At 36.1% G+C, this 16483-nt stretch overlaps 1 protein-coding gene across 3 annotated transcripts; it reads left to right on the top strand.

Moving 5' to 3' along the window:
- The first annotated feature begins 381 nt into the window (after positions 1–381).
- LOC136810142 (pre-mRNA cleavage complex 2 protein Pcf11-like) lies at positions 382–16239 on the top strand. 3 transcript variants are annotated; one of them, XM_067066710.1, is made up of 14 exons: positions 396–747; positions 5405–5530; positions 5629–5823; positions 6123–6197; positions 6987–7109; positions 7963–8554; positions 8597–10681; positions 12362–12512; positions 12868–13051; positions 13326–13371; positions 13577–13692; positions 13876–13968; positions 14126–14158; positions 14987–15698. In XM_067066710.1, exons 1-14 carry the CDS (start codon positions 586–588, stop codon positions 15617–15619), a joined length of 4614 nt encoding a protein of 1537 aa, XP_066922811.1. In that variant the 5' UTR covers positions 396–585; the 3' UTR covers positions 15620–15698. The 3 variants fall into 3 exon arrangements, with proteins under 3 accessions (XP_066922810.1, XP_066922811.1, XP_066922812.1); XM_067066709.1 differs by having other exon boundaries at positions 382–747; positions 7963–10681; positions 14987–16239; XM_067066711.1 differs by lacking the exon at positions 6987–7109 and having other exon boundaries at positions 411–747; positions 7963–10681; positions 14987–16239.
- The last annotated feature ends 244 nt before the right edge of the window (positions 16240–16483 follow it).

Raw genomic sequence — 16483 nt, 5'->3', positions numbered from 1 at the left:
AGAGAAAAAAAGAGAGAAAATATTTTCATGTCTTCAAAACGTTATAAGACAAAAAGCTGAAATTTTTTTAACACCAAATTTTCAGATTAGGTCGAATTGGGCATGCTGATTATTTTAAAGGTATTTTCGAGCAATTTTGAGGTATATACAGTAAATATTAAGTATTAGGTAGTAAGTATTAAGTAGTAGGTATTAGGCGTTTTAGACCTGCCCATGTTTTTTCCATGTTTTTCTTGGTTGTTCAGTACAGTCGGGTTTAGCTGTAGTATAAGACGCAAAGTAATTCAAGAGATTCAAATCATAATATTATGTTCGGGTAAATAATCGGAAAATTTTAAAACCGCTTCGGGAAAATATCCCACAATGCATTGTAATACAATTGCCGTTTCAGCTCTGGCTGGCAGTGAAATGTGAAATCTTCACGAGCACCAGACCCAACATACGACACTGGAAGAGAAATTTGAAAGAAAAGAGGAAGTCTTGTGATTAATTTCCCATTGAAGATGAATTTAGATTGAAAGTTTTATTCGTGTAACGAATTATACGTATATAATATTATTTTGTATATTATTTCAACCTCTAATCATGGCTGATCGAATAAGAGAGGTCATTTGTGAATACGAAAACGCAATTCAGGATTTGACGTTTAATTCCAAGCCCTTGATCAATGCATTGACCATGGTTGCTGAAGAAAATAAGGAATATGGAGCACCCATTGTTAAAGTGATTTGTGATAGAATTAAAAAGGTAATATTCAAGGTTTTTGGTTTTATAACAACAAGTACATGGCAGACATACGGGCAATTTAGAATTAGACCTTTTTTCAAAGAGGCCATCCTGTTGAATAATTATGTAGTCCAGCAGAAAAACAACGATAAAACCATGCATAATTATTACAATGTGCACGACACAGTAATTATTTATGGCTCTATCATTGTTTTTATGGCTGGACTACATAATTATTAAACAGGACGTCCTCTTTGAAAAAAGGTCTAGTCTATCCATTTATCAATAGTTGTTTTGGCAAACGCGACAGTCTTTTGAACAACTAATTACTCCACAGCTAGAGAGACACAGTTGGTTGATTTTGGCTGCTGCACATTTTATTTTGTTTCAAACTTTCAAGTTTTAATGAATTGTCTTGCAAACTTGATTCAGGTAAGGGGTCACCCACATATTGATGTCTCCTGCAACTAACGTCATTGTGACGCGAGGGGGTGGGGGGTCAGAGCCTATGACACTAAGAAATATCAACAGAATATCAATTTTCAAACCTCTGTAGCATTTTGTATTCCATCCTTCGCTACACCTGCCATCTTAATTCAAACGCATAAAATATAACAGAGATGATATCCAATACCCTTTCGTTACGTTTGTAGGAATATGTTATTATCTCCCTAATCATAAAAACAGAGATACCACAATAAAAAATAGATGGGCCGTATTTTGATATACAAGGGCCGTGCTGACGGACCATCTACATAAATATGACAAAACAACGAGCCGTTTGTCTGGGTTGGCAGACGATATCATCCACCAGGATGCAAGTGAAATTTTTCAATCTACGGACCTAGACGGGGGTTCGGTTATTATCAGTTAGGGTTAGGGTTGGAGCTTGAGAGTCACAATATAAGGCCGAAGGCCTTCTTAGGGGCATCCGTACCCTGTGACCTAACTTAGGATCCCGTAGGGATCCTTGTAGGGGCACCGGTAGGGTTGGGAGCTTTCTTAATAAAGGTCTGTAAATTACACACTATAAGTATTTGTGAATGACAGCATTCTGCCGTGTCTCGTTGGCGCTAGCGGTTAGGCATTGGGTTTGTAAACCAAGGTTGCTTGTATTTGGTGGTTCGAGCCGGGGTTGGAGACCTATTTCACCGGTACGGGCAAATTTCAGAAAAATACTTAGAAAACAGTTAGAAACACTAGAGAAAGTCAGAAAATCAGGATAGAAGATAGGAAAGTAGAAAATAGGGGGAAAATAAGAGAGGATGCATCCTGGTGGATGATATCGTTTGCCAACCGTTTGTCTGGGGACAAACAAATGTGAAAGTCATAAGTCAAAACCACTTGTTTTAAAACCGTGCGAAACGAAGCACAAAAATCAATGTGGCTGGAATATCAATATCTGTAATAGAGAAGAAAAATTACTTTCATTGATTTTTGGTATATTTATGTAAATGACGCTAAGAAAGGGGGGTGGGGGGGTTCTTCAGATAGTGTCACAATGACGTTAGTTGCAGGAAAAATCGATATGTGAGTGACCCCTAACTCTCATCCTTGTTGTTGCAAATACATCCTGTAGATGATTGATGTTGTTTTTCTGAAAGCTTGATTAGTGTGACTAACTGACAAGCACTTCAAAAAACCATAACATTAGATATAAACTTAAGCTGAAAAATCACCCGGGAATGTACAAAAATAATCCTTATTTGGCTGACAGTAAATTATTCTCCTGGGAATAAAACCACCAAATGATCAAATCAAAACATTGATCTGAACCCGCTGAATGTTTTCGTGTTTTGAAATTTTGATGTGTGTACTCCGTTATGGTGGAAGTTTTTAATGGCATGAAAACAGAACATGCAATGTCTTTAAGAAGAAATTTCTAAGATGCTTTTGTTGTTCTGTAAATATTTCTTTTTGGATTAAGAAATTCCATCTTTTTTTGTTCCAATGATTATGATATTTCTTTAAGATGCTTTGTTGTCTTTTTAATCTTTGTGTAAACTTGCATATGTTTTTCATTTCAACTAAATCCAACCACGGCTTTTTCGTTCCTCTATTTTTGCATACAATTCAAGATGGCAGATGGAAAGGTGAAAAGGTCTACCTTATTGGAACTAATTTCCGCGGGTTTTAATTTTAGCGTTTTTCGCGGTTTTTCGTCAAAATCGCGAAAATTTGATTCCGCGAAAAATTTTGAGAGCTGAAAACCGCGAAAATTAATTCCCGCGAAATACAATTTTTTCCAATTTTAACGAAAAATTTGAAAAATCCCTAGGAAAATGAAAGAAATTTGTCCAAAAAAGGCCAAAACCGCGAAAATTAAAACCCGCGAAAATTCCAGAATGGAAAAAACCGCGAAAATTAAAACCCGCGAATTGCAATTTTCCGGATATTTTTTTTCGACCGCGAAAATTAGTTCCCGCGAAAATTAGTTCCAATAAGGTATACAATGCTGACAAGTTGACACAACACAAAATTCTTCTATAAGAAGCTTATATTGAAATCTGCAACAAAAAACAAAAGTGGTTTCTTCTACTGATTGCTTTCCAGCGCAGCTGTTTATCAAATTTCCACCAATGAAATTGCTGCATTTCACACGGCCCTTCTTTTTGGCACCTGTGGCCTCTCAGTGCCTTGCACGACAGGCAGCTGTAAAATCCCACCCTTAATATATTTGTTTCAATCCGTGATCCTAAGGCGGAATTTGATGCGAGAGTTAGATTGTCAACAAAGTGCCGTAAAAGATCATTGAATAATAGAACAACTTTAAATCTTAAATATTTTCATTTTGAAGAATTGGTGCAAAAAACAGTGAAACATAGAAAAGTTTCATTTTTAATTGGTTCAATCGAAATAGAGGATTTGGAAAACTTTCTATGTTTGTTTTTTGCACAAACCCCTGTAACTATGGGTGAGCACCCCATTCTTAAGATGTTGGCTTGAAATCGAAAGTGAAATTGAAAATGAAAGTAAAATTGGCCCGCACTCCAAATCCTGTAATCTTGATATGAGAGTTTAAGCATAGACTGTTAGGGTTATTTGAAGTTCATTATGGTAAATTCTTCCTTGTTCTGTTCAAAAAATCCTGATGAGTGCGCACCCTTTCATGAATAGAAAGAACATACTAAAATTTGAGAGAGTATTTTGCATACTCGTTTTTGTTCGACAAAACTTAAGAAAAGCTAAAAGAACAAACTTTTCCTAAGGAAACCCAGACAAAAACTGGTTTGTTTACCTCCAGAGACTAATTGGTAGGGAGCAACAAAATAATGTGCCCTCGTCTGTTTTGTTTTGTTTTGTAAGGTGTATTGCTTCGATAGACTTTTTTTATTGGCAATTTCAACAATTGGACTGGTCCCAGACCGAAAATGGTGTAAAGGAGTGGCCAGGACCAGTTTAATATAATTAACTCCCTAAGCAATTTAATGTTTTCAAAAATCAGATTAGCCTTGGTTCAGTGATAGGAATAGTCAAGTAGCTATCAATATTTTAAATTGGTCTTTAGACCTTCTAGAATTAAGGTAGGTCCATTTAGCATGTATAGTTGAGTAAATAATTGAGTAAAAATTGTTCACAAAGGCGTATAAGCATGAGGTTATGCACGATTGTAGTTTAGGGGTCAAAAATGGATTTAAATCTCAGTCTAAAAGAATTGGCACCTGTTTGTGTATTTTACATACCAGAACAGGTTCCAGGCTAAAATGAAATTTTTTCTCACAAGTATGTCATGTTACATTCTGTTGGAAAGCATTTTTCATACTCGTTTAGAAAAACATCACAACCCATATCTGAAAATGAAGTCAAAAAAAGCTATTGCGGAAACTTGTTTGAAAAATGACGTAATCAGACGTAATTGCTGATGTCAGCAAAAACTCCAGGACCACCCAAAGACATTTATTGTGTAACGTTAATGACTTGGCACATTAAAACTGCACTAGTAGCTTGTTTAGTGTATAATGCACCCAGGGTTCGAATTATAGCTTCGCACTTCGCAAAATGCGAAGTGAATTTTAGATTTAGCGACCGAAAAAGATTTCGTAACTCAAAAATGCGAAGTTAAAAAATTATAAGAAAACACCTGACCTATCTTGCTACTTCTTTCAATTATTTATTATCTATTGCTTTGTCAACTTGCCACTTCGCTACTTTATTCATTCGTTTATCTATTGCTTTATCAACTCACTCCTTGCTACTTTATTCACTCGTTTATCTATTGGTTTATCAACTTGCCACTTTGCAACTTTATTCACTTGTTTATTTATTGCTTTATCTACTCGCCACTTCGCTACTTTATTCATTCGTTTATCTATTGCTTTATTTGCTACTTCAAAACTTCACTATTCTTTGCTTTGTCTATAATTTCTTACTTCAAATCTTACTTCGCTTTTCTCGAGAAATGCATTGAAGATACTTTCGCATTTTCTTCTAAACAACATCGCAAAATAATGAAAATGCTTCGCAGACAGTGAAAAAAATTCGCCTGCGGCGCTCTTTTTTTACCTCACTTCGCTCGAAAAAATAGCGAAGCTCCTAAAATTTATAATTCGAGCCCTGGCACCCTATTTTCAATAAAAATGTCACATGAATCAAATTTGATATATTATTAAAGAGAAGAAAGTGAAAGTAAAAATGGTGCAATCTGAGGTTAATTTCAGTCTTATATTCTTATAATTAGGTTGATATTGGTAAAAAGATGCCCTCACTCTATCTTCTTGACTCTATCCTGAAGAATGTTGGAAAAGACTACATCCACATTATCTGTAATGTCATTGGGGAGACTTTTTGTCATGTTTTTGAAACTGTAAGTTCTCAAAGTTAATCTCTTTTTTGACTCTTAATATTTTTCTGAAAATGTAAATGAGCTTGTTAGAAATTTTGCTTCTTTCTTAAATTCCATAGGCAGCTGATGAGAGGAATAGGATGTCTTTGTTCAAATTGAGAAAAACTTGGACCCAATATTTTCCTGTGAAAACTTTGAATGAGATTGATGTGAGAAGTAGGAAGACGGATCCCAATTGGCCTATATTAGCTCCTGCAATCCCTGAAAATGGTGAAAACCAAAACAAGATTCATATCAACCCAAAATTTCTGCAGGTAATTTTTTTGGAGCTCTGGAAATTATTGGGTTATTTGGTTACTTTCTCACACTTTTACTCCTAATTAGTTTACCACACCCAATATTCTAATAATAGTTTTAACAGAATATGATTAGTGTTGAACATTATATGTTTATCCAATGCCTAATTTAGGTAAGTTTTCACTGTCCATTATTGCAAAAAAGATTGAATATATAATACAAAATATTTTCATCAGCAGAAATACATGAAAAAGCCATAATTTTTATGTGCCATATAAACCAATCTTACAATTCTACTTTTAATTTTCCATTTTAGCCAAAGCAGGAAATGTCAAATGATAGGAATGCTAGTTCTCGGAATAATGAAGCTCAAATGAAAGAGCAGGCAAAGGTAAAAGCTTATTTGGAGAGAATTCTTTCCCAAACTGCCCTCAGGAATATCTCCAAACATTTTTCCCTACCACCATTTCCCCTCTGGAAATGAAATATTGCATATACAGTATGATATATTGTAAGATTGTGGCTGGGCAATAAAGAAAGGTTTGTGGTTATAATAAGGCTCTAATTTAAATGTTTTTTGAGTACATCTTTTACCATATTAAGAAAACTTTTTAAAAGATGAAAATTACACTTTTTGACTGTTTTGCAGGCCATAATTATTATGTTTCTCACTGATGGATTTTAAATATGATAATGCTTTTGATGTTACTCTTCACTTCTTTCTCTTGGTTTTCGTTATTAGTAGGCCTGATTGGTGTAATTATCGTGCAAATATGGAACAAAGCACCAAATTTGAGAGCTTTCAGATTCTATATAGTTGGTTTTTGCCTAAAATGAGTTTGAAATTTCCATAAAAATTGAGCCCTTGGGCTTTAGCCTAGTTTTTTCAATAAATAGGTCCAGAAATTAGGGCTACCCTTAAATTTTTTCTGGGCTGCCCTTCTAATCAATGCATAGGGTATCAGGCATGTCTCCAGGTGTCTCATCTGGTCTCATCCAAATTTGGTGCTTTGTTCCAAATTTGCACGATTTTATTGAATTTGTTACAAATCAGGCCTACTATATTCATCTCTACAACATACTGAATGCAGTTGCATGATAATCTTTAATGTTTGGTTGTTCAGCCAAAGAAACTAAATTTAAAAAAAGTTGAAAGTTAAAATTTTGATAATTGTTTTAGATGGAAAAACTAAAGAGAGAGCGTGAAGAACATGAAATGCAACTGAAACAGAAACAAATGGAAAGAGAGAAGGTTCTTGCTGATCAAAGGAGACAACTTGATATTTTGAGAAAACAGCAACAGGTACCTTAAAGGAAGAAATTTTGGCGGGAATTTAATTTGGCGGAAATTTAATTTGGCGGATGGCCAAAAAAGTTTTTTCAGAGGGAATTTAATTTGGCGGATGGACGAAAAAACTAAATTTGGCGGGAATTTAATTTGGCGGTCGCTTAAAAAGTTAACCTTAAGATGGCGTCAAAACAGCGAAAAAATAGCAAAAACACCTTAAAAGAAATCATATTTTCAAAATGTTTAATTTGGCGGGATTCAGTCAGCCAAATTTTCTTTCCGCCAAAATTTCTTCCTTTAAGGTAATTCAAAGCTAGAGCCTTACTAGATTTTAATGTTTCAGATTTCATGTTCTAACCGAGGACTATTTTAGTGACACTCTATTTACCACTTCTTTGGTATATTAGTAGCCAACAATACCAAAATGATATAAATATACCATCACTAAACATTATGATGTCTGACATTCTAGTACTGGCCCCATATTTATATAGAATATTTAAGATGTGACTGCACTAGTTGCTACCTCTGTCTACATTAATTTGTAAAAAGTTTCAGCCCTGAGAGCCTCAATTTTAAAGCTAGGCCTAATTTTTTTACTGTTAATTTTAGAAAAAATATAATCAAAGTAAAATAAAAGACAACTAAATATATAACTGATAGGAAGTTATGGATCAATCTAAAAGATCAATCTAATTTTCAAAAAAGTGTTAAAGGGTTAAATTTTACATGTCACATCACAAGTCACATGACACATCAAAATAAAGCTGTTCCCCTTAGATTCAGAACTGAAATTTCATAAAAAACCAGGAGTCGCAAATTTAGTAAAGCACAGATCTCAATTTTCATAATAAAACTTTCATTTTAGATGCAACAACCTCCACAGGCCAATACAAACAAACCACAATCAATAAAAGAACCCAATAAAGATCCACGTATTCGCACTGTTTCACCCAAACCAGATAACAGCAACCACTCAAACACCTCCAACAGTGTAAAATTGAGTCCGAAAGTTTCTAGCAAAAAGCAGAAAGCAGCTGTATCGGTTGTTAATAAGATCGTCAACAATTTGGCCGGGAAGAAACCAAAAGCCAAGAAGTCTTCAGTATCAGCAACACAGTTGAATATGCACCCTTCCTCCAAATCTACAACAATCAACCCCATCAAGAATTGGGATGGAACTTTGCAAGGCTCTCTTCAATCTACCACCACACCTGCTGGCATCTCTGCTCCAATAATTATGAAATCAGAACCACCAAAGAAAAGAAATACAGACCGTTCAAGCAATGACAAAGGTAGGATACGTCCTATCCAATCAGCAAAGCAACCACAAATTCAATCTAAAGAACAACCTGTACAATCATCACAAACTTCTCAGGGACCAGTCGAAAGTCAACCACCAATACAAACTGCCCAACCACAAGCACAACTGAATCAACCTTTGGCACAAGCAAATCAACCTTTGGCACAAGCAAATCAACCTTTGGCACAAGCAAATCAACCTTCATCAAGCCAGCCACCTCCTCCACCATTTTCTGCTGCTTTCTCTGGCTTGAGTTCTAGAGACATGCAGATAGCTGCTCAAGCTGCAGCAATTGCAACAGCAATGCACCAAATGCAATCAGTTGCTAACGGGCCGATTGCTCCTGAACAGTCTGCTCAAATTGCTGCACAATTAGTGAAGATGTTGTCAAGCAGTGCTCAAGAATCAACTTCTACTGCTGCAGTCGTCACAACTACTACCCAAGGTGTCTCTCTCCCTTCAACCCAAACAACTAATTCAACTTCAACAACAATTAGCACAAAAGTTGATACACCATCAACAATCAATAGTACTAAACAAGAAACACCACTTGACAACCTTAAAGAAGCTGGCTCTACTCAATCTGAAAACACAGATCATTCAAAGGAAGACCCTCTTAAAACTGAGCCACCTGTAAAGAGTGAATCTGATCAAAAACCACAAGATAACGAACCTAAAAAGAAAGAGATAGAAAGGAGATACAGAGGATATGAGAATAGATATAAGGATATTGAAAGAGCTAAACGGGATCCAGAAAATTCGAATTTAAAAATGAAAGTAGACTTAAAAATTTCCAACACACTTGAAGACTCAACCTCAACTGAAAATATAAAACTGAATATATCTCCTAAAAAGATTCCTAAAATTAAAGAAACAGTTAAATCTACTTCTCCTAAAGGAAAAGGAAAAGAAAAGGAGTTAAAAGATGTAACAGAAAATGACAATTTTAAAATTAAATCTCCTCCCATCACCAAGACTGACTCTAAAACCAAAATAGACAATGAAAAACAAGGAGCTGTCAAAAAATCTGATTCTAAAAATGCAAGTAGTTCTGTTGAACGTCAAGGTAGACCAAAATCAAGAGAGGGTAATAGTAAGGACAGTAGCGTTGAAAAAACCACCAGGATTGGGAATAAAGATAAGGACCGAAAACAATCCGATCCCAAAATTGAACCACCTTCAAAGAAAACAAAGGAAACTCCGGCAGAATCTACAGAGAGATCACGAAAATCACGAGCCAGATCACCCTCTAGATATTACTGCCAGTTGGAGAAAAAGACAGACACTGAAAAAATTGTTGAAGAGAAAGAAAAGGCACTTACCCTTCAACGGAAAAGGAAAGATTCGGAAAATGAAGAAATACTTGACAATAAAGCGAAAGAGCAGAAGAAAGTTTATGAATCTTATATTGCTCACATAGAAACCCTAGAGAGTAATTCTGAAAAACCTAATAATAAAATCAGTGTTGGCACTTTGGAAAGTGTCTTCAGACAATTTGACACAAAATACAAAAAGCGAATGATGTCATCTGATCATTATAAAGCCCTGGCAGACCGAGTTGATAAACTCGCCTCGCGCATCGCTGGCAAGGAAATCAAGATTGGTAAACGTTTGAAATATGAAGAAACCTACTCTCCCAACAAAAAGAGATTCCTAAATAACCAAAACCCTGAAATGCAATTTCGTCGTCGATTACCTTTTGATAGACCATTTGGACCTGACGGTCCTTACCCACCACCTGGTATGATGAGAGGACCTCCTCCTCCACATTGGCGTGGACTTCCACCTCCACATTGGAGAGGACCAATACCATCTTTTGGTGGTCCACCTCCACATTTCATGGATGGCCCACGACCACCACACTTCATGGACGGGCCTCCTCCACATCAAATGGGTATGCATCCTCCCCCTCAAATGCAAGAGGGAATGCCACCACCCCAACCAATGGACCATGATGGTAATATGCCTCCTCCTCATCAATTCATGGATGGACCACGACCACCTCATTGGGATGGTCCACCAATGGAGCAATGGAGAAACAGCCCCCCTCCGCATATGATGATGGAAGGTGGTCCACCTCCTGAACACTGGCAAGAGATGCCGCCTCCTCACATGATGGATGGGCCGCCTCCCAATATGAATGAAGGACCACCTCCTAACATGATGGAAGGACCTCCTCCAAACATAATGCAACCACCACCTAATGGAATGGCACCGCTCCATCGGGATAGTCCAATACCACATCAAATGGAAGCTCCTCAACCACCTGGTCCTCCACCCCAAGGTTGGTAGTCACTTCACACTCATAGCTTGCTCGTTTTTTACCTTTACATTTATTTGTTTAAGTCGGAACGAGACTCCTTGAAACAAGTCTTAAAACTTATGAATGTAACCTATGTAATTTTAGTTTCAATTACATTTTCAACAAAGAAGGATATTATATAGCCGTTCCAGCGTCGCCCGAGACGACTCGAGTGCGATCAATTTTTTCTCTTTTCGCTCGTTTTCAATGTGCCGTCCAGCTCTCCTGAGCTCTCAATAAGTTGAAAAATTTTGATGTCAAAATAGAGGAGTGAAATAAAAAACACTACATGAGATTCTTCAAGCAATGAGTAAAAACAACCAGTCATAACATAACTGTTTGATTTTTGGACCTACCTGGAGGGTCCTATAAATTAACCTTTGTCCGTTCGTCCGTTCGTTCGTCCGTCTGTTACCAGCTTTTCTCGAGATTGGCTCATTAGTTTTTTCTGATTTTTGGCACAAAGATGAAAAATGGCAATTCCCAAAATGTGACGGAGCCCGATTTTCGAAAAAAAAATTTCTGGCCGAAAATGCTGGAAATATGATGGAAAAACTTTTTTTGGCATTTTCTCGAGATTTTATTATTAGTTTTTTCTGATTTTTTGCTCAAAGATGCGTATTAACAATGCCCAAAACATGGCCGAGTCCGATTTTTGAGAAAAAAATTTTCCGGCCGAAGATACCGGAAATACGCCGGAAATCGCCGTTTTTCTGGATTTTCATTGGACTTTTTCCTTATAATTGGTTGTTTTTTCATTCAAAAACATTATTAATAGCAATGCCCACCATCAAGCATGTTTCAATTTTCAATAAGATTGATTTTTGGAGCCGGAACTATTTAAAATTCGCCGGAATAACCTATTTTCGCCAGAAAGACAGTATTTCTTGAATTTCTCGACCTGTACTTTATATTTTTTTATGAAATTTTGCACACTGATGCAAAATGACAACACCTAAAATGTGACGGAGCCCGATTTTCGAAAAACATTATTTTCCGGCCAAAAATGCCGGTAATATGCCGGAAAACCGGTTTTTTGACATTTTCTATAATTTTCATCCTTAGTTTTTTCTGATTTTTTTGCAGAAAGATGCGTATTCGCAATACTGAAAACATGACCGAGATTGATTTTTTGAGAACATTTTTTTCCGGCCGAGAATGTCGGAAATATGCCGGAAATCGCCGTTTTTGCAGATTTTCATTGGACTTTTTCCTAACATTCTCAAAAAACAAACAAAACATTATTGATAGCAATTCCCACCATCAAGCATGATTCGATTGTCAATAAAACTGATTGTTTCCGTTTTTCTCCTTATTGCTATCTAACTTTCATCATCAGGTAGGTCCATTCAGCATCTAGCTTGTTTTGTTTTGAGTTTGAAAAGAATTCGACTGTCAATAATAAAAAAATAGGGTAGTTAATTACGTTCGAAAAGATATACAAAAAAAAAGAGCGACAAGGAAAGGCAGAAATCAAATTAGTTAATGTAGATAGGGCTTGATTTCAAAACAAAGGCCGAGATCTAAACCAGGCTCTATCAACAAAAACATTGCGAAAACGAAAGTAACACACGGACCGACAAACAGAAAAACAAACAGAATAGAATAAAAACTGTGGCTATTAGTATTAATATATAGATACAACTCTATATTCATATTTAGCTCCAGCACTCGACGTTAACAGTCTACTTGGTCAGTTGATTTCAACTGGTTTGATCGGCAACACCAGCAATCCGTCACCTACTCCTCCAATGGTTGACGATGACGACCTTCCTGCGCCTGAGATACCCCTTCGTATCGACGAACTCAAGAGGTAACTTTAAATTTATTACGTATTTCTATCTCTATACTTTTTTGAAAGTTCGTGCTAGTAATATTTAGCGCCATGAATGGTGGTAGGTTATTTTGTATTTGTAACGTAAGAAATTCAAACGAAATGGATACGAGGGTAGGTTTACTAGATATGCATCGAGACATGTTGATAACAGAACCTTCGTGATGTTCAAATTTAATTTGTAGATTCTCTATAGAGAATATCTTCATTAACAGTACAGTTAAAAATACAAATTGAAATGAATCTCAGCTACAAGTTCTATAATGCACAATTTATAACATATCTCTGAGTACTGTAGGCGTTTCTTAAATGCTTACCTTACTGACTTTCATAGACGGCAAGATATTGTGGTGAATCAGCTCTTCCTCGGTATGCAGTGTTCTTCTTGTGGCGAACGATTCCCTAAGTCTCATCGAAAACAATACAGCGATCACTTGGATTGGCATTTCAGAGAAAATAAAAAAGAAAAAGAAGGTGTCAAAAAAGTCATGTCGAGGTCTTGGTATCTTGCTTTATCTGTAAGTATTTCCAACTTATCTACTGCCTTTGTTTGTCATGCCACTGAAAACTACAGAATTGAGTGGCATTTGGAAAGTGACAAAAGTATTACAATTTATATTTGGCAGTGGGTAGTTGAGACATTAAATAAGGTTCACCTCGCCAGACAGTTTAGACATTGAATAAAATTATTAAATCATTCCATTTGATCGCAACATTGATTACTACTTTTGGCTGCTCATAATTCTGGTAAATTAGTGCGAAATGATCTGATTTTCTTTTTCTCTCCTACAGGATTGGGTCGAATATACTGAAACAAAGATCAGCAAGGATGGCAAAGGTTAGAGTTTAAAAAATTGATATATTATATTAAAAAACTCAATTTCCGTGGTGTTTCTGCGGATTTAACTGTACACATCAACTGAAAAAAATATTATATTGCTTTATTACTGTATTACAACGACCTAAAAGTAATGGCAGTCAAATGATATGGTTGGTGTTCTATATGTTTAGGGTTCTCTTAACCACTTTCTTACATTATTCAGTTCAAAGTGTGTTCTTCGAATCGGAGAAGGGTGAAGATAGTTTGCACCTGTCAACGAGAAAACGAAAGAATTCATTCGTCCCTTCAGTACCCGTGGAAGGAGACGAAAATGGCGGGGTAAGCAGAATTCTTCACTGGTGCATGATGTTATTTTACTGCATTTTTAGGGTTTGCTATATTTTTCAATTAATGTGTTCCTCTAATCCGATAGCTTCCTCACGCTTAACCTTGCTTTTCTTTTTGAGCATATTATTCTGTGAGACTGGCATATTAACAAAGCCTTTCTTTTTCAACATTCAGATGTGCGGTGTTTGTATGGATCGGTTAGAAGAGTACTGGGACGAAGACCTTGAAGAATGGAGGTACAAAGATGCCATTCGCATCAAAAACAAGGTTCGTCCAATTTCATTACATTCAAAATTTGATTAATTATGAAAGAATCATGGTGAAACTGAAGATATATGTGTTCTCCTAGTCGATAAAGGTCGATTTCTGTTACTTGATTCTAATCTTGGTTCTAATGTGATTGTTTTCTGTTTCTCTCGTTCAGACTTACCACGTTGCATGCCAAGACTACGTTCATGTAAGTGAAATTCTTATTTTTCTTTACCCAATCCATCTTTCTCTTTTACTGTTTGTTTATTTGTTACGCTTGTTTACAACGAAATATACTTATTCAACATTCAATTTTATTGTCTCTCAATTTCTTCCCTAACCTTTTCTTAGTTTCCTGATTGTCTAGTTTTATTTTTGAATTGATTTTGTCCCAAGCCTTTGTCTCTTCTTGATTTGTTGGTTTAACACTCTCAAAGAAGGTCAGAAATTTTCTAACTTCAACACGTAAACATTTCCTTTGGGGTGTCAACTAACGAATCAAAAAGGGAGTTACGCTTCAATGTGACATGAATTTATGAATAGTTTCTTTTTTTGTGCTATTGCAAAGTTACGTTCTCGATTCGACGCCTCTTCAAGTAATTATAATTTCTGAAGTTCATTTTGTTTGTCTGGCTCAGTAATGGTATCACTCAATGATTATAGTTTCGTTGAATGGTCGAATGGTCGAATTTTATATCAAATTTTGTTTTTTACTGTACTAATAATTCATATCATAATTCTTTTTTATAGCTAGATACAGCGTAAGTATTCCATTAGGGACAAGATCACGTAAACTCAACTGCTTTTAAATACCCTAATACTTCTAAGTGAATTAAAGACTTGTAATATGATTAAACATTAGAATAGCCCAACCTTTTAACTATCTCTTGTTGGTAGCAATGCCTCTTTCCCTATTGTATTCAAATATACTGACGTTACTGGACGTTAGTTACTTTTCAAGGCTAATCATGTTTGTTTTAATCAGGCTCATGTTGTAAAGGGGTTGGGGTTGATTTGGTTCTTTTGTTATTTCCAGGATGAAGAGCTTGACGAGACGGTTACACCAACTATTACCACGCCTAATGTGGAGAAATCGTTTTCACTTAATGATTCCACTCCATTAGACGATTTGGAAGGCATTTTCCCTCCTGGAACCGAAACGGATATAGCGCCACCAGGAACAGAGCCTACTCCGCCAAAAGCTAAAACTATTTCTAAACTTTCACCACAAAAATCTGATGTCAAGCCAATCGAAGAGAAGGAGGATCCTCTGCCTTCTGACATTAAACCTTTGGCAACAATACCCATCATCGAACCAGCGCCAACGGAAACGGAAATCGAACCTCCTCCCCCAGGAACAGAAAACGATATTGTAGGACCAACGATTCCCGATATTGCCGAGCTCGAACCGGCCCCTACTGGGACGGAGAACGAGGAGCCAGAGCCGTTACCTCCAGGGACTGAGGACGAACAGGAGACGATGGAAATAGACTCCATCAATGAAAACGTAATAAAAAAGGATACTTATGAAGAGAAAAGGACGAACTTTCTTGATAATAACGTAGAAATGAAAGACTCTGCTAAGATAGAGAATGATGAGTATATTGACTTACCAGCCGACTCTCCTGAATATCCACTCATCGCACCAACTACTGAACGTAATTTGTAGTAATTCTACTATCAACGGTTATATAAAATGTTTTTAAGTTGGGATTTTTGAATAAAAAAAATAGAGGTTGGGGGTTGGAGAGGCTTTTTTAAAGAATTAAAAGCCTCTCCTATTGTCTGGTGTTTCATGTCTTGACTTGATTTTGGTTTTTGATCTGTGTTTTTACAATGGTTTTTCACCTTATGTTTCCTAATCTGGTCATTTTTATGTTTTCGGCAAAAGAAGTAAAAAACATGGAGTATAGAATAGTTTGGTTGGTCATGCGACGCAGTGTTTTTAAAAACAGTTTTTATTTGAAGGTAAAAATTCGTTTTTGGCGAGAAAAAAAAATCAAAAAGTTGATCTGAAACTTTTGTATGCCTTTTTTAGAGGAATTTCGGCTACACTGCAATGTCGCTTTTACCTGTTTTGTTTGTACATAACCCAATTATTTTTTGTTTGGAAAATTGATTAATACATACTTGGATTGAAATTGGAACATTTCGGAACATTTTAAAACTATTGAAAATCTTAAATTTTTTTTATGAAAATGGAAATAAAAAGTCAGCGTTTTTGTTGCTGCAACTGGAATCAGAAATTATACAGAGAGAAGAAGAGAAATATATTTCTAATAAAAGTTACATCTTTATGTCTCACCTTTATTTCTCCCTAGCTAGACCAGCGGCCGAGGTAGTGAATTGTGTCACTTCGTAGGGCACCCCTTAGATCAGGGCAAATTTTTGATATTATGCTCCTAATAGGGTGTAGAATTAACAAAAAAAATTTCCCCTTCGAATCTCCTGCAGTTTTCGAGTGAATCGATTTTTAGTTAGGTCCCCCCCTCTCGAGATAATTCATTTTTAAGGTGGGTAAATATGCTGAAAA

This window comes from Clytia hemisphaerica, unplaced genomic scaffold (genome assembly GCF_902728285.1).
Source record: "Clytia hemisphaerica strain Z4C2 unplaced genomic scaffold, Clytia hemisphaerica genome assembly, whole genome shotgun sequence".
NCBI lineage: Eukaryota > Metazoa > Cnidaria > Hydrozoa > Leptothecata > Clytiidae > Clytia > Clytia hemisphaerica.
Note: the sequence above shows the minus strand (reverse complement) of the source record. Positions and strands in the feature narration are given on the sequence as shown.

Excerpts from the sequence above, each read along its gene's own strand:
- LOC136810142 (XM_067066709.1), top strand. The coding sequence starts at position 586 with ATGGCTGATCGAATAAGAGAGGTCATTTGTGAATACGAAAACGCAATT. Across the intron at positions 5,824-6,122 it reads TCAACCCAAAATTTCTGCAG|CCAAAGCAGGAAATGTCAAA; the intron begins GTAATTTTTTTG and ends TTTCCATTTTAG. Across the intron at positions 6,198-6,986 it reads AAATGAAAGAGCAGGCAAAG|ATGGAAAAACTAAAGAGAGA; the intron begins GTAAAAGCTTAT and ends TAATTGTTTTAG.